This window comes from Salvia splendens, chromosome 7 (genome assembly GCF_004379255.2).
Source record: "Salvia splendens isolate huo1 chromosome 7, SspV2, whole genome shotgun sequence".
Classification (NCBI taxonomy): Eukaryota; Viridiplantae; Streptophyta; class Magnoliopsida; order Lamiales; family Lamiaceae; genus Salvia; species Salvia splendens.
Window position 1 is genome coordinate 23543034 of NC_056038.1, and position 24727 is coordinate 23567760.

At 36.9% G+C, this 24727-nt stretch overlaps 1 protein-coding gene across 1 annotated transcript; it reads right to left on the reverse strand.

Annotated features, from left to right (window-relative positions):
• Nucleotides 1-21608: 21608 nt before the first annotated feature.
• Nucleotides 21609-23334, reverse strand: LOC121741040 (lectin beta-1 and beta-2 chains-like). The gene is made up of 2 exons (XM_042133724.1): nt 22732-23334; nt 21609-22073 (listed from the first exon to the last, which is right to left on the reverse strand). Exons 1-2 carry the CDS (start codon nt 23271-23273, stop codon nt 21674-21676), a joined length of 942 nt encoding a protein of 313 aa, XP_041989658.1. The 5' UTR covers nt 23274-23334; the 3' UTR covers nt 21609-21673.
• Between the last annotated feature and the right edge of the window lie 1393 nt (nt 23335-24727).

Consider the following 24727-nt stretch of genomic DNA (forward strand, 5'->3'; position numbering starts at 1 on the left):
TATCCCAATATACAAGTTTTTGAGATGACCCTCGATTTCAAGTTTTTCCCAAATATGTCAAACTAGGGAACAAAACAGGGCAACACATTCACAAATTAATTTGACCTATCAAATCATGGAATTTTAGGCTGACATTTTGCAGGTAAATAGTTCACGTATCAAAGATCATACATACCAAATATTAGCTCAATTCAACAACAATATACCAATAAACAAGCATAGGCTAAAACAAGAAAATAACAATGACATGAAAATTTTCAAAGAGGCAAATGATCAAACACTTGCAAGGCACCTACACTCTAGATACCAAATGATAAGGATTCTTATGAATGAATTCACCTACATTCCCAAGATATGCCGCAAATAGTGTTAGCCACAAAAACTAAACCCAAAAAGGATTTGATATTGAGAATAGATATGGAAAGAATGCGTAAAGAGGGAGGAATCCTCCTTGGGACCTAAGACCTCCCACAAGAAAATAAGGGTAACTCTAGGCTACTTTCACCTAGGGCTGGCAAATCGTGCGGATTGGGTCGTTATCGGGTCAACCTGATAATGACCCAATCCAATAAGGCCTAACCTGAACCCGACATGTTAAGGAAACTGTAAATCCGAACACGAACCCGACCTGCTACCTTCAAATCCGAACACGACCCGCACCCGACACGAACCCGTTATCGACACGATATAATATGGGTTGACACGATACGATAACAACCCGAACCTGATATTACACGATTAAAACCTAATATTACACGATTAAACCTTAATTTTTTACCTAATTTACACAATTAAAATTCGTTTTATACTATTTAAATCTAATTTATAAGAAATTAAAAAATTAAAGTAATATATATATTTTTAAATAATAATAAAAATAATAATATTATTTCTTAATGGGTTACCCGTATCCGACCCGCATCCGACCCGAACCCAACCCGAAATTTTTGGGTTCTTAATGGGTCAACCCGATAAGGACATGGATCCAATAAGACTTGACCCAAACCCAATAATTTTGTGCGGATTCGTGTCAGATTATCGTGTCGTGTCGAAAATTGCCAGCCCTACTTTCACCAAGACAAACACTCATTTGGCTCCATAATTTATTGATACACAACCATAATTACATACCTTTACTTGACTTAATCTAATAGAGAAAATCAAGCAACCTAGAAGTACTAATTGGATAAAATCTCAAAAAGGAAATGCTCCTATTAATTGGATAATATCTCAAAAAGGAAATGCTCCATAGGAGTCTTTTAACATTTAACATTCATTAATAAACTAAGTTTTAAAGTCTCACAAATGAATATATATAGGTAGGGTTGAAAACCCAAGAAAAAGTATTTAAAAACCATTTCGCCCGGTCGAGCAAACTCTCTACCCAAATCAGCGAAAACTGTTCAGAACGCCTTGTTAGGATTGGTATACTGAAAAACATATTTTGATCATGTTGCACGGATAGAATTGCTTGTATACAATAAACTCTACAATCCACTTTTGACCCAAGGCGAGAAGAAGTAATTTTATCGCATTGGTGTTTGCTTATGCATTTATAAGATGTTTCTCAAACATTTAAATGTATAAGAAGCAAACAAGCCTGATTCTTTCAGCATAGTAGACTGGTCATGAACGACCTACACAGAAGGTGATGCAGTCGGTCCTTTGTAGAAGAGAAATAGAATTTCACAACCTAGATAGGCTTTGGCTACCTATCGTGGACGGTTGCAGTGTCAGTCCGAATGTTTCCTTACCTTAGGAAATAAACGACACTGGTGTGATATAACACTAAACGATCTAACAGTTGAGATACGTCTTTCTTGCTATTTACTAAAAGACGGGGTCTCGGTGATTGTTATTTCTTAATCATTGTTGACATAACATTGAGCATACAATATTGATTATGCATGGTGCAGATTTTTCGCAATCCAAGAATCCCGATATCTTGTGTAGTGGTGATCAATGTCTAGAGGTGCTAGTATTCTTATTGCAATGAATCGTATGCTGGGTGAGTCCAGTTTGATAATATCCTCAAGAGGTGTTCGAAAAAGGTTTTATTATTCAGAAACCCGACCGGTTGGAATTTATTCCAGAATAATAAAATGATGTTTCTATTTTTATAAAATACTCCCTCTGTCCCCAAAGAATATGCACTTTGGGTTCGGCACGAGTTTTAATGTAAAATTGGTAAAGTAACAGAGAGGTAGAGAGAAAAAGTAATTAAAATATTGTTAGTGGAGAATGGGTCCCACTCATAGAGAGAAAAGACTTTCCAAAATTAGAAAGTGTATATTCTTGTGGGACGGACTAAAAAGGAAAGAGTGCATATTCTTATGGGATGGAGGGAGTATGTAATTTAGAGTGGGAGAGTCCTCTTATATTGCTTATAGCATCATAATCCAAAATTAAGACCAAATTTGCACCCTTAGATTTTAAATGAATGAATGAGACTAAATATCAAGAATTTCAATAAATAGTAGATAAAATATCAACAAAGGGGTAAGATCGTTATTTAGTTATCATATTATAATTTTTGTGGTTTTTTTAATATCAACATAGTGTATTACAAATATCAACACAATGACATAAGTATTTCAGCACATGTACACAAAAATATCAGCACAATTTTATTGAGATTTTACATGCATTATATTGAAATTTTTTGATGCATTTGTTGATAAAAATATGTTTATCAACATATACGAAAACTGAAATAAAAATTATCGAATTTCATCATTCGAACGTCGTCGAAACATATGCAATTGAGATCTCGTTATAATCCTTATAAAAATAATTTAAATCGAGAGAGTTATGTAAAAAGTTTTGAGAGGATTTTAAAGAGAGAGAAAGTAATTAGTTTTAACTACTATATATATATATATATATATATATGAATTGACATTAATAACCTTTGAATTTATTTAATTATTATTTAAATTTATAATATAATCCACTTGACATTATTTCAACTATTAGATCTCCTCATCTAAGGGTTAGGAATTGGTCTTAATTTTGGATTGCTAATTAGTTAGCAATTGATCATCACCCTGGAAGACCACCCTAGAGGGGGATATCCAAAAAGAAAAATGGTTAACTTAGAGTGGGACAAAGGGAATAAATATGTTGAAAGTTGCATTAATCATGACCTTTCTAAACTGGGTTCAAATGTAGTGTTCAAAAGTTGGAACGCGGGTGTGCAAGACTTTGGGATGGGCCGTCACTGAAGCTCTCACGTTCACGAGAATTTTTAGGATGCTTCCCAAAAGATTACAAGTTTGTTCATAAAATTATTTAAAATACAATAACAGAGAAACCTTAGACATGATTATAGGGATGCAATTAAATCCCTTCATTCCACAATACTTGAAGTATTTTTTTGTGGCACGAGATTTAAAAAAGTTAAATTTAGTGAGTTAAATGTGCTAGAGGCAGTCGCCGACTATCACCCGACGATTGTGCTAGAGGCAGTCGCCGACTTCCGCCTATCGATTGATTTGGCATGCATTTTTTGGGGTTTGTGTATCGAACAACCATATCAATATGCTAAACTACTTCGACGTCTTCAACAATATTTTAAACTGTAGAGCATTGACAATATCCTTCACGGCTAATGAGCAAGAAAACAACAAGAGGTACTATCTCTCCGATGGTATCTATCCGAAGTGACAGATCTTCGTGAAGACATTCAACATGTCGCAATACCTCAAACGTGTTCTTTTTGTGGCTTAGCAAGAGTCAGCTTGAAAAGATGTGGAAAGAACTTTCGGGGTTCTACAAGCACGGTTCGCGATTGTCAAAGTCTCGAGTTGTTCTTGGTATGTACATAACCTCACTAACATCATGCATGTGTATTATCCATGTACAACACGATAATTGAAAACGAAGGACCAAACGTGGAAAATTGGCTCAATGAAGATACCCCAGTAGCTCCAGCGCAAAAGTCCCCACGCTAGGGTGCGCCGTCACCGTTCTGCAAGTTCTTACAACGTCGGGCAACGACGTGCGATTCTGTTGCCCACACCCAAGTCCAGGAAGATCTAATCGAGCATATTTGGTCCAGATTTAGCAATGTATAGCCGATCTCCTACAATATTTTTCAAGTGTAACTTTTCAACGGTGGTAGCTGCTTTACCACTAAAATTCTAGTGATGGCTTGTTTCTACCTATTCGATTTAGGATTACGTATTTTATTTCTTACAATAGATTACAATTTTAGGATTTCAATATGTAATTTTGATTTTTCTCAATAAAATGTCATATTTATGATATATAAATAATGTTTAATTTAAATTAAATTGGTTGGGAAAAAAAGAAATTATAAAGGATATGAAGAAGTGAAACTAATGAATTGTTAAGAGAAGAGATGGTGGAAAGATAATGGTTGTAGGTAGTATACTCCTTCCGTGTAATACCCCGACTTTTTTCTACCTTTTTTATTTATTCTTGAAAGGTCGTTGCTTGTACACCTGAAAAAGTTTCGCCTTTGTTTCCTTATTGAGAAAATATATACATATTTGGACCTATTAAATTTATTCTTTTACAAGTCCAACTAATTTTCTTGAGGAAGCCCATCTATTCTTTTGGTCCTAATTCAACTTCATTATTTTCTGCAAATCAGCCCAATTAATTCCATAGTTTTGTCGTGTGTTGGTTTCACAAATCTGTTTACACAAAATCTGCACCCTCTAAAAATATGGAACAGAATCCAGATTGTATATAATATACATATCTTCCTCAATCACATGATCTCTCCACTCCACGTTCTTTCAGTTTCAAGAAAACCACGATTTGCTACCATGATCGGTTTTATACAATCACTCACCATCCCACAACTTCCTTCACAAATTCACATCGAATAGCAGAGAAATACTAAAAAGACAATCAAGAGTTATTGTCTCCCACAACCTCACGGTTTCGATGATAAAAGTTGGGCTGAATAGGCTGCGGCGGTTCAGGAGGACGACGGCGGCGGCTGCAGTTTTGCATCACGACCGAGCAGCAGCACCGATGCGACGTCGACTGCGCCGTGACAGCAGCGACGCTGCGTTTTGATCTAGGCAAGCGCAGCCTTACCTTCGGCCGAGAGAGAGAAAGAGACGAGCGTGGAGGCAGCAGCGACGGAGAGATCAGATGGGTGGTAGCGCCGTGGAGAAGAGAGCGCAGTGGCGCTGTGGAAGAGAAGAGAAATAGCAGTAGTAGTGAGAAGTAGTAATGGAGAAATGAGAGGGAAGGAGTTGTTGTTTTGGGGTGATGATCGTGAGTTTGATAGAGAGATATGGGACTGCTTGTTGGTGAAAGATATAGAGAGTTGGAGAGTTTGGAGAAGAAGATGAGTGTGAAATTGGGAGAGAAGAAGTTGTCGTGGGATAGGAGAATGTAGGCTACGATTTCTTTCTGGAATTGGGAACAAATTGAGAGACTACAGTCTACAGAGACAGTGAATCGGGGACAGCTATGGCGGAGCCTCACTATCCGAACAGCAGCGGCGCTTGCCGTGAACAGCCAAGGCTCGAGAAGCCGAGCAACGACAGCTCGGGAGGTGTACAGCAGCAGCTGCTGCTCATGACGGACAGCAGCAGCGGGCTGATGAAACTCCGACTGTGCAGCGGCGGTGCCGAGTTTTGCCGGAGAGGAGTTTTTGAGAGAGAATTAGAGTGGAGAGGGAGAGCGATGGAAGGAGTGCCGAGATGGAGGAGAAAGAAGCAGCAAGCTGTACGTGAGTTCTCTTTTAGATTTTGAGCCTGTTTGATGAGAATATCTATTTTGTTAGTCTTGGACAGTATAGAATTTAAAACGATTTAGTCTTGGCCCAAATTTCTAATTAAAGTGTTGAGCTGGTATAGTTTTGTTGGGCTAAGGATTTAATATATATTGATGATCTAGTTTAGCTTTTGGGGCAACGAGCTTAGGTCTTGAAGTGAGTTGGGCAGGTTGTTTGATCGTTGGGCAGCTTAACGAAATTAATTAAATCTCCGTTTTAGTTATGATATGAGAGCTTTGCAAATTTATGCTAAGGAAGAGCGAGGATAAAATGAACACCATATAGTATAATTTTAAATATATTTTCTTTTTGCAAAGTCTATTTTTTTGCATATCATGTTCTTTTAAAAAAGGTGATTTTGCATGCTATTTGAGAACGAAGCTGATTGACAAGTGAAGGATTTAAGAGAACGAGGTGGCTTTCTTTTTAAATAAGGACTATGTCCTAAGTATATTTGTTTTTGTGAAATATGTTTGTCATGCCATATTTTTATGTTGCTATGGGACCTATCTGAAGTGGCTTTTGCCATGTATGGTTAATCGAATTCGGGTCTGACTAGGGAGTGAGTCCCTACTCAGGCTAGTGTACACCCCGTAGATCATGCGCTATCTCTTTGAGTTGGCCGGTCTAGTGGCTTGGAATGTGGCCACATTCCTTGTCATGTATGTTCAGATATGGTATGGTAATGTTGATGATGTTGAGGATGATGATGTTGAGGTTGGTGGCAATGATGATGTTAGTGAAATGTTTTAGTGACTCGGGCTCTTTCAAAGTTAAGGATGATGGTATGGTAATGTTGATGATGTTGAGGATGATGATGTTGAGTTCGTGTATTATTGAGATATTTTCATTTGGAGTTGTTGGTTGTTGAAATGATACTCTGATTTTATTCGAGCTATTCCCATTTGTTTCGAGCTATGGTCGAGTTGTGTTGTTTTCCCCTTTCTTCTCCGCTTCTTTAATCCTCCCCTAGTCGCGATCAACCGTGTTTTCTATCCTTAGAAAATGCGGGCGTGACATTCCGTCCTTTAGAAGTAGGGACTTTTGAAACGGCACTCATTTTAATGCGAAATTAGTAGAGTGAGAGTCAGAGACGGATATAAAGACATGGGTCTCACCTCATTAGAGAGAAATTTTTATTTAAATAGAAAATTTCTATTTTTAGATGACGGATCAAAACGGAAAGAGTTTATATTTTGGACATGAGAATTCAAGGAATTGATGTTTAAAAGTTAAGTGGAGATATAATAAAGTATAAAAGATACTCTCTCCATGATCACATTAAAAGTGACCCATTTTTTTGGGTTGTCCCGCTAAAAATAATTCTAAATAGAAGCAACATAATCTCTACTTTTTTTTATCTCTCATACTTTATTCTCTTTCCACTTTATAAACAAAACAACACTACATAAAATAGGAGAGGAAAAATAGAGTAAAAGAATAAGTGAAAAATAAAGTTTAGTGGAACGGAGGGAGTAATAAAGTAGGGGAAAAAGAGAGTAAAAGAAGAAGTGTAAATAAACTTTTTGCCAAAGAAAGAAAAATAGTTTGGAACTCGGATATAATGCAAATAGCTTAGTAGAAGTTCAAATTTAATTAGTACTCACTCTGTCCCTAATAATTTGGCACTTGTACGGATTTTAAGAAATTATATGCTATTTCCTTTATTTATGAATAAATGTTCAGCACAAACTTTAAAATTCTACGAAAAAGATACTAATAAAGAAATATATTTTTATTCCAATGAGAATTATTACTATTATTATTTATTGAAGATTAAAGACTCTTTATCACCATACATGGTGAAGTAGCATACAAGGATTAAATATACCACATCTTTGTCTGCAAATCTTTTACAGTTTTTTCATCCAGCTTAAACGCTCCGGCTAGATAAGTGCTGTTGATGGCAGGCTTGGCCGTGAAAACCGAGTCGGGCATGTAAATAAAGCCTGGATTCTGGCTATTGAACGAGACCGTTATGACACATTTCTCGCTGGCTACGTTTCGCACAGTGTGAACGAGGCCGAAAGGAATCATGATGGCACCACCTTTGTTAAGAACTTTGCTGTAATATTTGTAGGCAGGATACGAGGTTACAAATCCAACCTCCATTGTACCTTCCAATATATAGATGATCTCCGACGCCGCCCTAGGGTGCCTGTGCGGCGGCCAGTACCCATTCGGTGCAAACTCCGCACGTATAAATGTCTGGCCCATAGTGTTAAACCCCGGTATTGTAGCTGCAGATGCAAAGACGGGGGCAACGCCGTACGAATTATAGTGTCCGGGCCGGCCTAGACCGCTCATGGAGAAGTCATTGGCGGTAACAAATTTAGGGTCCTTGCATTTTCCTGTTGAATATTACTATAAATTTTGAGAATTTTGTAGCAGTAAAATATACTCCTATATAAATAAGAATTAAGAAGGTAGATACACAAGATTGCACTGGAAGCCATTTAGAATTATTACTGAATGTAAATCAATAATGTTTTTATTGTTCGAGTGTTGAAAGCATAGCAGCTTCTTTTTATAGAGGTGTTTCACTAATATTGGAAAGTTGTTCGTTTGCCAAATGAAAAAAGAAATGGTCAAATATTAAATTATCCTCCAATATTAAATATGTCTAGAAACTCACCTATTTATTTGCCAACCCTATATTCTACTACTTCTTATTCTTATTTTGTAATATTAGTAAATCATTGTTATTGGGGACGAATTTTCTTTTTTTAGTACTCCCTCCATCCCCAAAGAATACGCAATTTGAATTCGGCACGAGTTTTAATGTAAAATTGGTAAGTAAGAGAGAGGTAGAGAGAAAAAGTAATTAAAGTATAGTTGGTGGAGAATGGGTCCTCTCTACTTAGAAAGAAAAGACTTCCAAAATTAAAAAGTGCATATTTTTGTGGGACGGACTAAAAAGGAAAGAGTGCATATTCTTGTAGGACGGAAGGACTATTAGTCAATACGGAGTAATTTGTTATTTGATAAATTTCCTTATTTGGGTATAATTTTTATGAAATTGTAGCTGTAGCTTAAGCCGACTTTCAAGTGTTAAACAAGTTAATGCGTCTAACATCATTCAATTGAGAATTAGAGATACAATAGAGATGTAATCGTTTACACCTCCTGAAAGCAAGTAAGGGTATTCACAACTTCGTCACTAAAATTGATCATTTCCTTAATTATTTATATCCCAGCACTTTTTATCTCATCCATTATTAAAAACCAATACTCACAACCTACTATTCATGCTCTTAACTAATTATGAGTCTTATTTTGTAGTTTTTTTTATTTCGTTTCACTTTATGTAGTATGTTTTCATGTATTAAATGCTTCATTCTCCATGAAATATTGTCTACTTTTTCTCTTTCTCCCTCTAACCTTTTCACATCTTTCTTTTTTCTGTCATAATTTACCAATTGTGTATTATAACTCGTGTTATTTCTAAATGAGATAATTTTTTGGGACGGATGAAGTATTTTATTTAATTAAGATACATATTTCTTTAGAAATTAAATTTAATCAAAAAAAATATATTGAACTTTTTAAATTATTATTCAACTTAACCTCATAAACTAGTTTTAGAAAAAGAAAAAAAAACTAAACAAAATGAAAGTATGGAAATTTAGACGTGGTTGGTGGGTTCAAAATCAAAACATTGGTTCGTAAAAATCCCTCCGAACCAACTCGGCTTGACAAACTAATTAATTATATGCAGAAGCTGAAAATGAAGAAAAATGACCGCTCATATTCATATGAAGAATTTTTGTTTGAAATATTAAAAATCGACAATATTTTATTGAATTATGTTGGTGGGTAACTATTGACATCCTAATTGACCGCTCATATTGGATTTCACCTTTAATTTTTTGTAGTTTTTTAACTATAAACGAAATTGTTGGCAATGGCCTACATTTGGTTTCCTGTTAATCTGTTATGAATTTATTGTATATCATATTAAATGAATGGAATTAGGCATTTATTGTATATCCTATAGCTTAAATGAATGGAATTAGGCACATTAATTTGCTGAAAGAGTAGCAAATAAATGCTAAATAGTAAACTTAAGCTACAGTTGAAATTTTACAAAAATGAAATCTCATAAATTTATTAAATCTATTTTATAAAACCAAAACCAAATTATTAAATGCTATATATTATAATAAGAATAGTGGTAAACTTATATAAACTATACTTCATAATTGGATATTTTAGATATTTTACATTTAAAATAAAATTGTTATTATTAATTAATTTTATATATTACAGATTTATTCTTCTATGATCATTTCGGAAAGATTAAGTTTCCAAATTCTGTACATATTTAGGAAATGATTTACTACATGTACGTAATTAATTCTTTAGATTAAGATATATTAGCTGCATAATTTCTTCTTCCATTGATAAGAATGAGAAATTGCTTCTTCCATTTTCTGAAAATTTAACCTTTCTTCTCTACAAATGAAATATCTTTTGAATTGGTTTTATGTTGTAGCTAATTCCCCGTTGCTTCTTGGTTGTAAAGCTCTGGTGATCAAAATTTTACATCGAATTATTTTATTACTCCCTTCGTCCCATAAAAATTTGAGCAATAGATATGTCACGAGAATTAAAACAAAATTGGTACAATAAGAGAATGGTATGGTAAAGTGAGAGAGAAGGTGAATGATAGTTAAAGTACTGTTAGTTGATAGTGGGACCTATATTATTAAATTGATATAACTTTTCAAAAATGGAATGCACATATTTTTGTGGGATGAACGAAAATGGAAAGTGCACATATTTTTATGGGACGGAGGGAGTACTATATAATACTCCCTCCGTCCCACAATAGGAGTCACTGTTATTGTGGGTACGAGTTTTAAGAAATATAAAGAATAGTGGGTTGGAAAAAAGTTAGTGGAATATAGGCCCACTTTTTTATATTGGCTATATAATAAAATGTGAGTGAAGCGAGTTAATGCAATGTGTGACCTATTTACTATTTAAGGTAAAAATAAAATGTGACTTTTATTATAGGACGGACCAAAATGGCAAAGTGTTACTCTTATTATGAGACTGGGGGAGTAATTATTAAAGTCATAAGTTATAAAAATGACTAAATGTCTATCTGGAATTTTTAATTTTTCAGTGCTATCGTTCAGCTAATTCATGATTATTGAGTCAATTTCATTGTGTTCTCTACGTCTTCACTCGAAAAGTCGTGAAACAAAATTAAATTGATACTCCATATAATACTCTTACTAAAAAGTAAATTAAAATTATAATGGTTATTCGTATCTAATTATTTTAATATTTAATAATTCTTAAAATAGTAGTAAGGTTTTAAATTTTCGGTAAACACATGAAGACTTTTTACGATTGCCCATGTAATCGATTTTTACCAGAAAATTTTAAAATCGGGTCGCAGGAAAAAACATGCTTAGCCAAAATTTATGGTATTTTATACCTAATTCATGGGAAATAGAATATTTTTAGGAAATTTGATGGTTTTAGGTAGGGGTGGGTAGGTACGGTATACCTTACCGAAATCACCATACCGTATACCTTACCGTAAATACGGTATGCGAAAAAATCATACCTTTACCTTATCAAAGTTTTCGGTATACCGAACTTCGGTATACCTTATTTTCGGTATGACGAATTTCCATACCGATACCGTACCTCATTTTCGGTATACCATACCGAAGTTCGGTATACCTTACTTTCAACATCAATTAAAATAGAAAATTAGATTTTTTAGAATATTATTTATATTTTATAATTTTAAAAATAAATTAAATATAATTTATTCATAATTATATTTATATTTGACAATAGATTTTATAATTTAAAAATATATAAAATATATTTTATATATAATTGTGTTTATATTTTTGTGGTATATACCTTAGTTTACGGTATATACCTTAATTTACGGTATATACCGAATTTCGGTATGCAGCGGTATACCGCGGTATTTGGAAATCCATACCGTTACCTTACCGAAATTTTTCGGTAAGGTATCATACCGTACCGAAAGTCACGGTATACCAAAAATTCGGTATTTTCGATATTTTTTCGGTACGATAAGACCGGTATTTCGGTATTTTTCCCCAGCCCTAGTTTTAGGTACCAAATCCCAATAAAATATTATAGAAACTATATTATAAAACAATAACTTGTTTTAATTCTTGAACTAATTACTCTTGATATTGAAATGTTTTAGTACTTATCCAATTTGCACGAGAATGCACCATATAATATATGTATAAAAGACTAAATATTCATCATTTCTTTGTTTATAATATTATTTTTAAATTATGCGTTAAAATTATTTGTTACTGTTGGTTTTCTGTTAGTAGATTAAGTATAAGTATTTAAGTTTAGTCTCATTAATCGAAAATATATTTTGAATTTTTCAAAAGACAAGCAATGTTGGACGAAATGAAATTTGGTCCACTCCTCTAATTGTTAGGTTTGGTATAATGAAAAGCATGTTTCGAGCAAGTTTGCGCGAATAGGATCTTGCTTATATACGAAAAAACTCTACAATCCACTTTTAACCCGATTCAGTATTATTCGAGCACTATCGCACGAATAGAATCAATATATTATTACATTGTGTTTGCTTGTGCATTTATAAGATGTTTTATAAACATTTAAATGTATAAGAAGCAAACAAAGTCTAAGTCTTTTGCTTAGTAGACTGGTTGTGGGCATCGTCCAATTTAAGGTAACACAGTCGGTTCTACGTAATGCTTTGCAAATGATAAAGAAGAATTTCACAATCCAGATAGGCTTAGACTACCTATCGTGAAAGGTTGCAATGTCAGTTCGATTATTTCTAAGCCTTTCTGAAATAAGATAACGTTGGTGTGGTATAGCACTAAATAGATCTAACAGCAAGACGTGTCTTTATGCTATCTACTGAAAGACTATGTCTTGATAAATAACTATTTCTTAATCTACATACGTTAGCATTGAGCATACGGTATTGGTTATGCACTAGTTTTACTTATCAAATGGTGCAGGTTTTTCGCAACCCAATAATCCTGATATATTGGGTAGTGGTGATTAATATCTAGCAGTGCTAGGATTGCTATTATGTTGAATCGTGCGTGAGGTGAGTCTCCTTTGATAATGTCCTCAAGAGGAGCTCGAACAAGGTTTTATTATTCGGAAACTGGCCAGTTGGAATTTAATTATTCCATGAATAATAATAAGTGTTTCTTGCTAAGTTCACTCTTGGAATTAATAAGATATTAATTAATTAAGTCCATGACTGACATTAATTAATTAATGGACATTTATATCTTAAGCACGGAAAATAAACAATAAACAAAACGGAAACCCGGATTACTTGTAATTTTGGATTTGGATGGGCAGTGCAATATGACTTATGTAGTGGTTGCTCGTAATATTACAATATAAGCTTATGTTAAGTTATGGGTTCAGTTTAATTAATAAAAAGCTAATTGGGTGAGGCCATATCCAAAACCTTCCATAGATCCCTGACTGGACCCAATACGAACGTAATATAAATAGGAGAATGAATGAGATAGAAAAGATACTTAATTTTGAGATGAAATTTTAGTCCCTTCTCTTTTTGAAGGAGTACGAAATTTTCGTCCCTTCTCTTTTTGAAGGAGTACAAAATTTTCTAATTTTTCTCCTTCGTGAATTCTTCAACTCTCCTCCGTGAGGAATTTCTGTCTTCTTTATTCGAGTCATAGTATTGAAACTAGTATATAAATCCCATGGGCCACTCCTCCTATCACCAATTGGTTTTAGGATGGAACCCATGGATTTCTATCATTTACCTTCACCACGGAATCGGATCCGTCCTTAGAAGCTTGTTCTTGTAGTAGAACACGGAATCGGATCCGTCCTTAGAAGCTTGTTCTTGTAGTAGAAGAGTTTTTTTTTTTGTATAGATCATGTCTTCCATATATCCCTTCAGGTGCCATGTCCTTGGCTCGATAGGCCTTCATCTGACCACATGAATCACCGAAGTCCTCATATACGCATTGCCTTATTGATTTTAGTGGAATGCACAAATTTGATTTGATCATTTTAGTGTAACGCTTCGCCAACCAATTTGCATTATGCCATTTATTGTGTTAAACCTCATGACATGTGTGAGAGTGTGTTGTATGTGCAAGGTGGTCTTAATATAGTCACTCGCATTATGAGCTTCCTTCTTATGTACATGTACCCACCTTCTGTACATTATCCTGTACCAATTTATCATAAAACAAGTCTGTCAGAAAAAAAATGTTCCCCACTCTCCATTGTGGCCGTTTGTATGGCAGCTTGAATATGTTGTACTCCATCTGTTCCCTTTTTTGACAAAAAAAATATCGAATCACTCTTACGTTATTCCATCCTCTACTCGCTCTTTAACTATCCTACTTTTCAACACAATTCTTAATTTTTGTGCCCATAAGGTTTGCCTCAACTTAGTTGGGACGAAAGGAGTAATAATTAACATTTTTTCTCACTCTTACTTTATTATCTCTACTGTATTCACTTTCTACTCTAATAATTCTCTCTACTTTCTTCTCTTTCTTACTTTTTTTTTATCTACTTAACACACTAAACATCCATTTCTTAAACTTTGTGCCGAAAAATTCCGCTTCCACTATAAGGAACGGAGGGAGTATATTGAAGTTTTATAGAGCTTTCTTCATCAGTCTTCATTGACACCTAGTGTAGAATCTGCAAAATCTTCCAACATTCTTCTGATTTGTTGGCCTCATTATGGCCTTTCTTGCTTGGAATGACCAAGTGAAAACTTCTTGCGAATACTTGAATTTTTCATGTTTGAGGTTTATTTTTCAATACATGGCTCAAATGTTTCATTTGCATGAGCATCTGTCTGGCCACACAAACCCACCCTTAAAGTATGAGAAGAATAGATGCTCTTTAGGGCACATGTTTGCTAAGGAAACGAATTGGGATGAATATCTTCATCGTCATCCCAGCCCATGTTATGTGGAGGACATTCCTAAATCTTCAATAATTGGTTTGTATACGTCCTCATCCGCTAGATTTTTTTACCCTTGTACATCGGAGCTCCGGAAGTATCTTCTTGCTCAATAATTTCAGTCTTATACTCTCCCTCCGTCGCATAAAAATACAACTCCAACAAAAAGGCGATTAACTGTATTTTTGGATTTGTTTTTAATTTCCTAAATTTTATTTTTATTTCTTTTCTATTCCTACGGTTTTCTAAGTGCTTATAAATAGCTTGTCTCATTGTTTTGACTTCAGTTTTTGATTTATAATATAATTTCGTTTTCAAGAAATCGGAATTTCTTGATTTCATCTCAGTTCAGTCATTCACGATACTTTTTTGCATCAGATAGATTGAAAGTACGCAAGTTAAATCAAATATATTATAATATAAAAATCACAACAATAATTAGATTTTAAAAAAATGGCATGTTCGAGTGTGGGATACCTGATTCGGGACTAAGGGCATTAGCAATGGGGCGCCCTAAGGCGCGCACTATGGCGCGCCACGTCAGCAGTTTTATCCTCCTACCTCCCCACCTGCAGTGGGGCGCCCTAAGACGCGCCACGTCATCATTTTTTTAATATTTACAAAATCCATACGAATTTTAAAAAAATAATACATTAAAATACAAATTTCAAAAACTCCATTTCATTTAATAAAAATTAATACATTACAATGCGAATTAAAAAAAACGCAAACTCAGCGACGGCGGTTACGAGCCCACACTTCTTCAATCATGTCGCTCATGAGCTGCGCATGCTCCTGTTGGTTGCGCATTGAGGCCTGTCTAGATAGAACCTCTTCGAAGCCTAACAGTAACCCTCTATCGGGTGTGTCGGTCGATGTGCCAGAAGAGCTAGATGCACGGTCGTCTTCATTCCAGTCGGTGATGCTTCCGCCTTCATTCTCGACTATCATGTTGTGCATGATTATGCACGCATATATGACATCGGCGATGACTTTCTTGTACCAGAAACGAGCCGGCCCTTTCACAATTGCCCACCGTGATTGGAGCACCCCAAATGCCCGCTCGACATCCTTCCGCGCCGCCTCCTGCTTTTGCGCAAATAAAACCCCTCTTCTCACCAATTGGGCAGCTGACCGTCTTTAGGAAAACTGGCCACCGTGGGTAGATACCATCGGCCAAGTAGTACCCCAGATGGTATTGGCGTCTGTTGGCAGTGAACTCGATGGCAGGGCCGTTGCCGTTACATTGGTCGGTGAAGAGGGTGGACGAGTTGAGGACGTTGATGTTGTTGTTCGACCCGGCTACGCCGAAGTAAGCATGCCAGATCCAGAGCCGATGGTCAGCGACGGCTTCGAGGATCATCGTCGGGTGGCTGCCCTTGTATCCACTTGTGAATTGGCCTCTCCACGCCGTGGGACAATTCTTCCATTCTCAGTGCATACAGTCGATGCTCCCGAGCATCCCGGGAAACCCGTGCGTCCTCTCGTGCATCTGCATCAGACCCTGGCAATCAGTGGCTGTCGGCTTGCGCAAATATGTGTCGCCATATGCCTCTACTATCCCCCGACAAAAGCTCTTCAGACACTTGCGGCCTGTAGTCTCCCCACAGTGGAGGTACTCGTCAAAAAGGTCCGCCGTGGTGCCGTATGCCAACTGACGAATAGCAGTCGTGCACTTTTGCAATGGTGTACGGCCGGGTTTCCCGATGCCGTCCTCCCGAAACGTGAAGTATTCATCACGTGAAGACAATGTACGAACAATGCTGAGAAAAAGGTACCTCGACATTCTAAACCGGCGGCGGAAAACAGTCGGGCCCCATCGCGGTTGATCGGCAAAATAGTCTTCAACCAGACGTCTGTGAGCTTCCTGGTGGTCGCGTCGGACATACGACCTATGTCGAATAGGCCAATGGACTTGCTCAGCCGCCGCGGCCGCCGCCTCCTTCTCGCGCTGCATTTGCGCATAGCATGCCGCCATGGCCTCTTCAACGGCTGCATCTAATGCTTCGTCAAGCGAACCACCGGATTCAGACGAACTAGAACTATTGGTGTCGCCAGATTCATTTTGGTTGGATGTAGAGAGAGAATATGTAAAGAGATAGTCGATATGTTCATATGCACAACTGAATGAGAAACATGATTTAAATAGAAAATCAAAACCGCGTGCCATCATCCGCGTCGATCGTCCGCGACCTCCACAATGGGGCGGACGATGGTGTGGACGATGACCATCGTCCTCGGCCATCGTCAGCGACAGCCGCAATGGGTGCGGACGATGGATGGCGCGGACGATGCGCGCCATCGGGCGTACCATCGTCCGCCCATTGCGGATGCTCTAACGGACAGCGCGCAGGACGGGTATCGGGAAATGATTTGTGTCCGAAATTGGGATGCGGGCGTGGGTTACCCCTTTCGCCAGGCCTAGTTAAGCTTACCACCCTTGTAAATATTTCCACGGAGAATTCCACCTAGGTAGAATGCAATTGAAAAATATGCAGTTACTCTATCTATCTACTACTTTATCTGTCCGTGAATAAGAGTCCTATTTTTCCTTTTTAGTTCGTCCGCGAATAGGAGTCCCGATTCACTTTTACCATAAATGGTAATAGAGTCTCAGCTTCCACTGACTCATTCCACTCACAATTCATTTGAAGCTAAGAGCATCCACATCCGTGCTCGTTGGCAAGAGCAGGGATGTGGGCCCGGACCCACTTTTATTCCCTGCTCTTAGGCAAGAGCACAACACCCACATCCGTGCTCTTCTGCAAGGACAAGCTTAAGGGTCCCACCATTCTATTATTCAATTTAGGGTCCCACCATTCTATTATTAAATTTAAATAAAAATATTTCTACAATATTAAAATGCATTAAAAATAACCGGAATAATATTACAAATTCAAAAAAATTAAAATTTTCATAATTAAAGTCTTAAAAATTAAAAATTACATAATTTAAATCCTAAAAATTAAAAATTACATAATTAAATTCATAAATAAAAAAAACCACTACTCATGGCCGAATTTCGCCCAAATGTGTTTGATTAGGTCTTCTTGTAGCTCAACGTGGGTTCGGGTCAAATTAAAAAAAAAAACCCACTACTCGTGCGACATAGGCTTCACAGGCGGCACGATGTTGTTCATAATATTCTTGTTCTTCGAGCTCCGCTTTCGCAATGAGATGAGTGAAATTCATTTGAGGGTTTGAGTAAGAGAGGAAGATGTAGATATAAGTTGTATGAAAAAATATGAATGAGATATGAATGAGAGATGATTTGATGTAAAAACTGGATGATGAATGTGTGTATTTATAGATGATTTTGGGGATAATAAAAAAATTTAAAAAAATCCAGAAAAACGGTAAAAAAACGGCCAGATTTTTGGGATTCTGAAAATATATATATTTTTAAAATTTTGATATTATTTTCGATTTTTTTTAAAAAAAATTAAATTTCCAACGGAAATGCCGTTGGCCAATCAGAACGCGTCACGTCAGCTGCTCGCTGGCACGGACGTGCTCGATGCATCGAGCAGCGAAGCGCCAACGGCAAGAGCGCAGCGGCGGACAGCGGTGCCGTGCCGCTGGCACGGACGGACAACGTCCTCCTCACTGCTGCAGATGCTCTAATGTATACAAGTGAGACCCCTATTCTACTAACTTTTTTCCACCCACTTTTCTTAACATTTCTTAAAACTCGTACCGCCCATAAATGAGACTCATAATGGCGGACGGATGGAGTATTATTTATAGTCTACTTTGAATCGATGAGGGTTTTAAGAAATATGAATGAATGCGGGTCCTACTTTAATATACTGCATCCGTCCATTAAAAATATGAACTATTTCCATTTTAATTAGCCTCTTAAAGTTACAAATTTTTGTTTAGATAACATTTTTTTCTCTAATGAGGTGAACCTGTTCTCCACTAACAATACTTTAATCAGTTTTTTTTATTTCTTTTTTAATTTACCAATTTGCATTAAAACTCGTGTCCGTTTAAAATTTTATAATAAGTTAGTAGAAGGTGAGGTATTATTTAGGGATCAGTGTTTTGTTTCGCATTAAAACTCAGTGTCCGTTTAGAAATAGAAAATAAACAAATAAAACTTTAAATTATGAATGAACCGGAATTACTAATGCAGATATTATTTCATGGTGATGGGAGTATTATTTAGGGATCAGTGTTTTGTTTACAAACTTCAAACAAATGTCACTTCCGTAGTCTCAGATATTCCCTTTGAAAATTTAGAATAGACTAGTAAGTACTACTACTTTATTCGTAATCAAATCAAATCAAATCAAATCAAAGGTATAAATACTAGTATTAAAATTACAGTAGAATTTGTCATCGCAACAGCACATATTCAGGCACGAAGATGAAATGAAACAGATAAAAAAACAAAAAAGAAGAAAAACAGTGAGGCTAAAAAATTAGACAATCCTTCACCAGTAGTTATTTAGACAACAGTGAAGGATATTATTACTAATTGGGCAACAAATCAGAGGTAGAACCTGCAGAAGATATGGTTAAACTTGAAGAACCGCTGATCCCACTAACAACATGACTCGAATTGGTGGTAGCTACTTGAGATGCCGATGCAGATGCTGAAGCAGTGTTATCATCATACACAGCCTTTGGCATTGCTTGAGGCAGGCTCGGCAACGGATCCTCGGACGTAAGCGCCCGCACCACCTGCCTTATCGACGGCCTCCTCCCACTCTGTGGATGCACACACCACAACCCCACAACCATCAACCGCTCTATCTTCCGCACCTCAAATCTCGAAAAGCCAAGCCTCGCGTCCGCTGCATCAAGAACCTGCCCGGACCCATACAAGCTCCACACCCACTCCATCAACAACGCTTGATCTCCGGGGAACTTGTGATCAACCGGCTTCCTCCCACAGGCTGTTTCGAGTAACACAATCCCGAAGCTGAAGCTGTCCGTCTCCTTGCTCGCCTTACCCGTGGCTGAGTACTCGGGAGCAATGTACCCGATGGTCCATGCAGGAATGGTGGAATGCAGATCTTTATCGTGATCAACGAGGCGGGCTAATCCAATGTCCCCAAGCCTCGCGTTGAAGTTGTTATCAAGCTTCACATTGCTCGCTGTTAAGGGTGCACTCCCTTAACAAGATTTCGGCGACGACGAGCGGTCGACGACCGAAGGATAATGGTGGACGTCACGGGCTTCCCCCGGGATCAGCTCCAAAACTAGTGTTTGCAGAAAATTAAAGAAGACGATAAAATTGGGAAAATATGTTATTTCTTGATTGAATGAAATGAATAACAATGTCCACTATTTATAATAGTGGATACTAACTTAATGAGCAAGACAAAAGATATGAAAAAGATATGCACTCCCTAAATATCTAACTAAATAATGCAACTAAATAATAATGCACGATATGAAAGATATATAAATAATAAACGTATCAACTCCCCCGCGGTTAAAGTCCACCTTGTCCTCAAGGTGGGAACTACGACACAACGAAGAGCGACGCGAACATAAGCTTTGGCGAGCTCTCCCCTCCTGGATCAAACGCACACCAAATAAATATGCATCTTCCTTCATCATATCCCTCCAATATCACCAATGGAGGACCGTGTTGGATACAAGTCATGGCAGACTTCGAAGCAATATTGTGGTCATGATTTTCCAGGGCAACAACGGGGAGCATGTCAACGCGTTCAAGAATACTCAAACAATGTGTGTCAATGCGCGGAGGGATCAACCGTGCATCAGCGTCGAGCGATGTTGTTGATTGATGTTTCATACTTGCAACATCACCGACGTGCAAATCCACATAGAGAACGGAAATTTTCGTCAAACCTTTTGGAATGACATATGCAACTTCATCTCCAACAAATGCACCTAGTTCAGCACCTCCTTTCTGAACCAATTATTCAGATTATAATCCAAGCTCATCCGTAAACAACCTTCTCCTATCTTCTATTCCTACTTCAAGCTCATGCTTTGTTGTCTCTGATGCAGCCTTGTGCTCATCAATATGGACTTGAATCTCCGTTCTCTCTTCACATTCATGCATATTTGTTTCTAACTCCTTTATTGAGCTCGGAACTACAGCTTGTTGAGGCATGTCCTTGATTAGCTATATTACCTATGTGCAACATATTGGATACTGTGGTTCGGGCAGGGACTAAGTTTGCCTATATATATACTGTTTCTATATGTGGATAAGTGAGTTGTGGGTACTTACGTTTGTTTGATTGTGAAAGAGAGTTGCTGAATTTGCGCTTTTGTGTGATTGTGAAAAAAAAAAGAGTGGCTAGATTTGCTTCCTCCTCTTGCTTCAGCTTTGTTGTGAGATTGACGTGGAGTAAATGTTTATGTGGGGTTTGTGAAGGGAATTTAGGATATCTGGTGATGTGTTATAGTGAAAGAAAGTGATTTGCACAAATGTACCTATACATAAAATATGGCAAGTGGCGTATCTTGCAAATATTCCGTCAGAGAATGATGATTTCTACTGCAAATCTATTAATGCAACATTTAATGTTGTATCTGAAAAGGTTGATCCTCTAGGATCTGCCCTATCCCTTCTTTTGTTTGTTTATTTTATTTATTTATTAAAGTAATTATTTGAGTATTTGTTTACTTGTTCGTTTAATTTAGTGTAGGTATAATCGGTTCAAGTTCGTGGCTGCCCGCGCTGAAGTACCCGATTTCTTAGAATGTAGGATGTATTAAATTTTGTTGGATGTATCGGACATTATAATTTTAATTTTGGGATCTTATTTATTTATGTATTTAAATTTATTATATTCATATATGTGTGATATATTTACGTGTTCTAGTCACTTACCTAACGTCAAAGCAAACAAGAACAATAATCTATCGTAGTTCGGATTTAATCGCATAAAAATCACTTATATAGATAATCAAGCTAATAATATTGTTTCTAATAATATCATCTTAGCGGGTTGTTACAAAGCAAGAATGATGAAGATTATGGCGGCACCACCAAGTCTGAATATAAGTCTTTTCTTCTTTGCGCAATTGTTGGATGCTTGAGGTTGTTGTCTTTCCGTATCGGCTTGAGGTTGTGGGATGGGACTTGGAACTAGTTTAGTGGAAGCCACCACGTCAGTCGAAGAAAAATTCCAAGATTTAACGTTGTTTTTCTCGAAAGAGGCCCCGGTGGCAGCTGAGAATCCGACAGTGACATATTCCGACAAGTAATTTCGGAGATCGACCTCGTAGAGGAGGTCGTCTCGTCGAAATTTTCCGCCATTGTTGCCGGTGAAAATGACCTTTAATATGTTGGTGCTGGAATTGTACTTAATCCAAGCATCATTTTGCCAGCCTGCAGATATATTGTTGTACCTGTTGGCAAATGAAGGAAAAAATAAATATGACAATATATGAAAGTGATCAAAACAAAAACAAAAATTGATCTCAATATAAAATCGCATAACAAATTTTGACCACGAGATTTTTTAAATCTGATAGTCAATAATTAACCCAAAACACGGAAGTTGAATAGTAATCAGTTTTATGTTGTTTTATAAAATCCAGGTTTGAGTTCATTTTTAGATCATTTTAGGTTATCCTTACGAAAATGACTTAAAAATAAACTAACAATGACCTAAAAAATGACCTCCGTGTGTTTGGTTATTAAGATTAAGTTTTGCATGGATCACAACTCTAACAATATACTCCCTCCGTCCCATAGAAATAAGCTAATTGGAGATGACACTTGTTTCAAGTAAGAGAAAAGGAGAAAAAATAGGTGAAATAATGTAGTGTATGATTGGACTCATAAATGATACAGTAAAAAAGAAGTTGACAAGGTTTTCATAAATGGATATGACTTATTTATATGGGATGGACGAACTAGGAAATTCTACTTATTTCTATGGGATGGAGGGAGTATATCTTAAATTAATATAAAGAGAGAAGTGAAACACTATATAAATCTCGTGGATCACTTCTACTACCACCAATTGATTTTACGATGAATTCAAGTGGATTTGTATAGTACCATGTCTTTGTTGCTACCGAGCTCACGTTGCCGATATCGATTCCCACGTGCGGGATGACGAGACCGCCGTCATAAGGCGGGTCAATAACGGCATTGGGGTATGTGTCGAACTCCACTGCGACGAAGGTGTCCAACGACGAGGGAGAAGTGGCGTTGCCGAGGCCAAGGCCGCTGCCGTAGGCCCAGGCCTTGATGGTGGAGCCATAAGGGGCCAAGAAGAAGGCAAGGCCGTCGCCGAAGTTGTAGCGGCCAGATGAGTCGATGACAAAGGAGAAGTGGGTGGAGAAATCGGCCATTTGTCGTGAGGCTTTGTCCCACAAATGCAGGAGCTCAGAGTAGGTGGCGCGACCAACTCGACCTTCCTGGACTTGGTCGCGCTCGTTGGTTGTGACTTGGATGCCTTCCTCAGTAATGTAGGCGTCGCCGGTGAGGTTGAGGCGGCCGGCGTCCGATTTTCTGATGGGAGACATGTCGAAGGATAGTGAGAATGTTGCATGTGCGAACAAGGTCAGGAAGAGGAAGATGGAAACCGATTTAGACATGACTATGGGCTATGTATGAACATGCTTTGCAAAGAATTTACTAATATTCTTCTATAAATCGATTGCGAAAATGTACCAAGTACTCAAGAGGCAAGGGGAGACTTAATGACTGAGTCCAAGTCATGGAGAGAGTCCCCACTCTAGCAATTCCCGGCATCATGTGACATAAATTTCTCCAACTTTCCTTGATTGATGCAATTTATAGACTATAATTTTCCTATGTACAAGATGGTGCCAAAAAACACTCCAGGTCCGTTCTATACACGGAATTAGAATTAAATTGGAATTATAATTAAAATTCAATTCTAAATTCTTTTTCAGTAAAATGATATACTCCTTCCGTCCCATTAAAAATGAAACGTTTTCCTTTTTTGATTGTTCCATTAGCAATGAAACGTTTCCTAAAATGGAAATAACTCTATCTCTACTTTTTCATCTCTCTTAGTTTACTCTTTCTTCATTAACTTATAAAATAACACTACATAAAATCCCGTGTCGATTTCCAAATGTTTCATTTTAAGTGGGACGGAGGGAGTAATTGATAAGAATTTTAATTTTAAAAAATTATGCTGTGTGTGTTATGTGTGTGGGCCGGTGTTTGTATGTACAGCCGTACAGGTGAGTGTTGTGTCTGTGAGCAAGGGTATGTTGTGTGTGTGCAGGTTTGTGTATGTGTGTGTATGTGTAGTCGTGCAGGTGTGTGTATGTGTGTGTGTGAGTAGGTGTGTGTTGTGTGTAGGAATGTGTAGGTGTGTGTTGTGTGTGTATGTGTGTAGTGTGTGTATATGTGTGTGGATTGTGTGAAAGTGCAATTTTATTATTATTTGAAATTTCAATTATCTATTTTTTGTATGAAATTCAAATGTGGAATTGAGAGGAATTGAAATTGTAATTCAATTCCAAAACAATTTCAATTCCAAATAAAAATTATTTTGTGGTACTGAACATTGTATTTGGAATTGGAATCTCCAATTCCGATTCCTCATGCCCAATTCCGTAATACCAAACGGAGCCTCCGTCTCCAACCATATATCAAATCTCATTTTTGGTGAAAAAACTTCTCCAATTATACAACAAATCCAAACCATTTTGGCTTTTTTTTATGGAACAACACCAAATATATGAGTAGTACGTGATATATTGTGGCCCATTTAATTAATCTGAATCTTTACTAAAATTATGCATCTTGAAATGCTTGAGTCTGCAATATAGGACATTCAATATACAAGACTTTACTGTATCTTGTTAAGATATCTCAATTCTAAGTCTTTGTTATATTTTTCATGGTTGATTGTCACCTTGCCGAGTTGCTAGCTAAAGAGGTCTTGATCATTAGTGAATATTGCGAGATCATTACATATATAGTAATTAATCAAATTAATATCTTAGTGCACATTGAAGCAAAGTTGATTTTTATAATGTAGACTGATTAGGGAATATAGATTAGATTGATG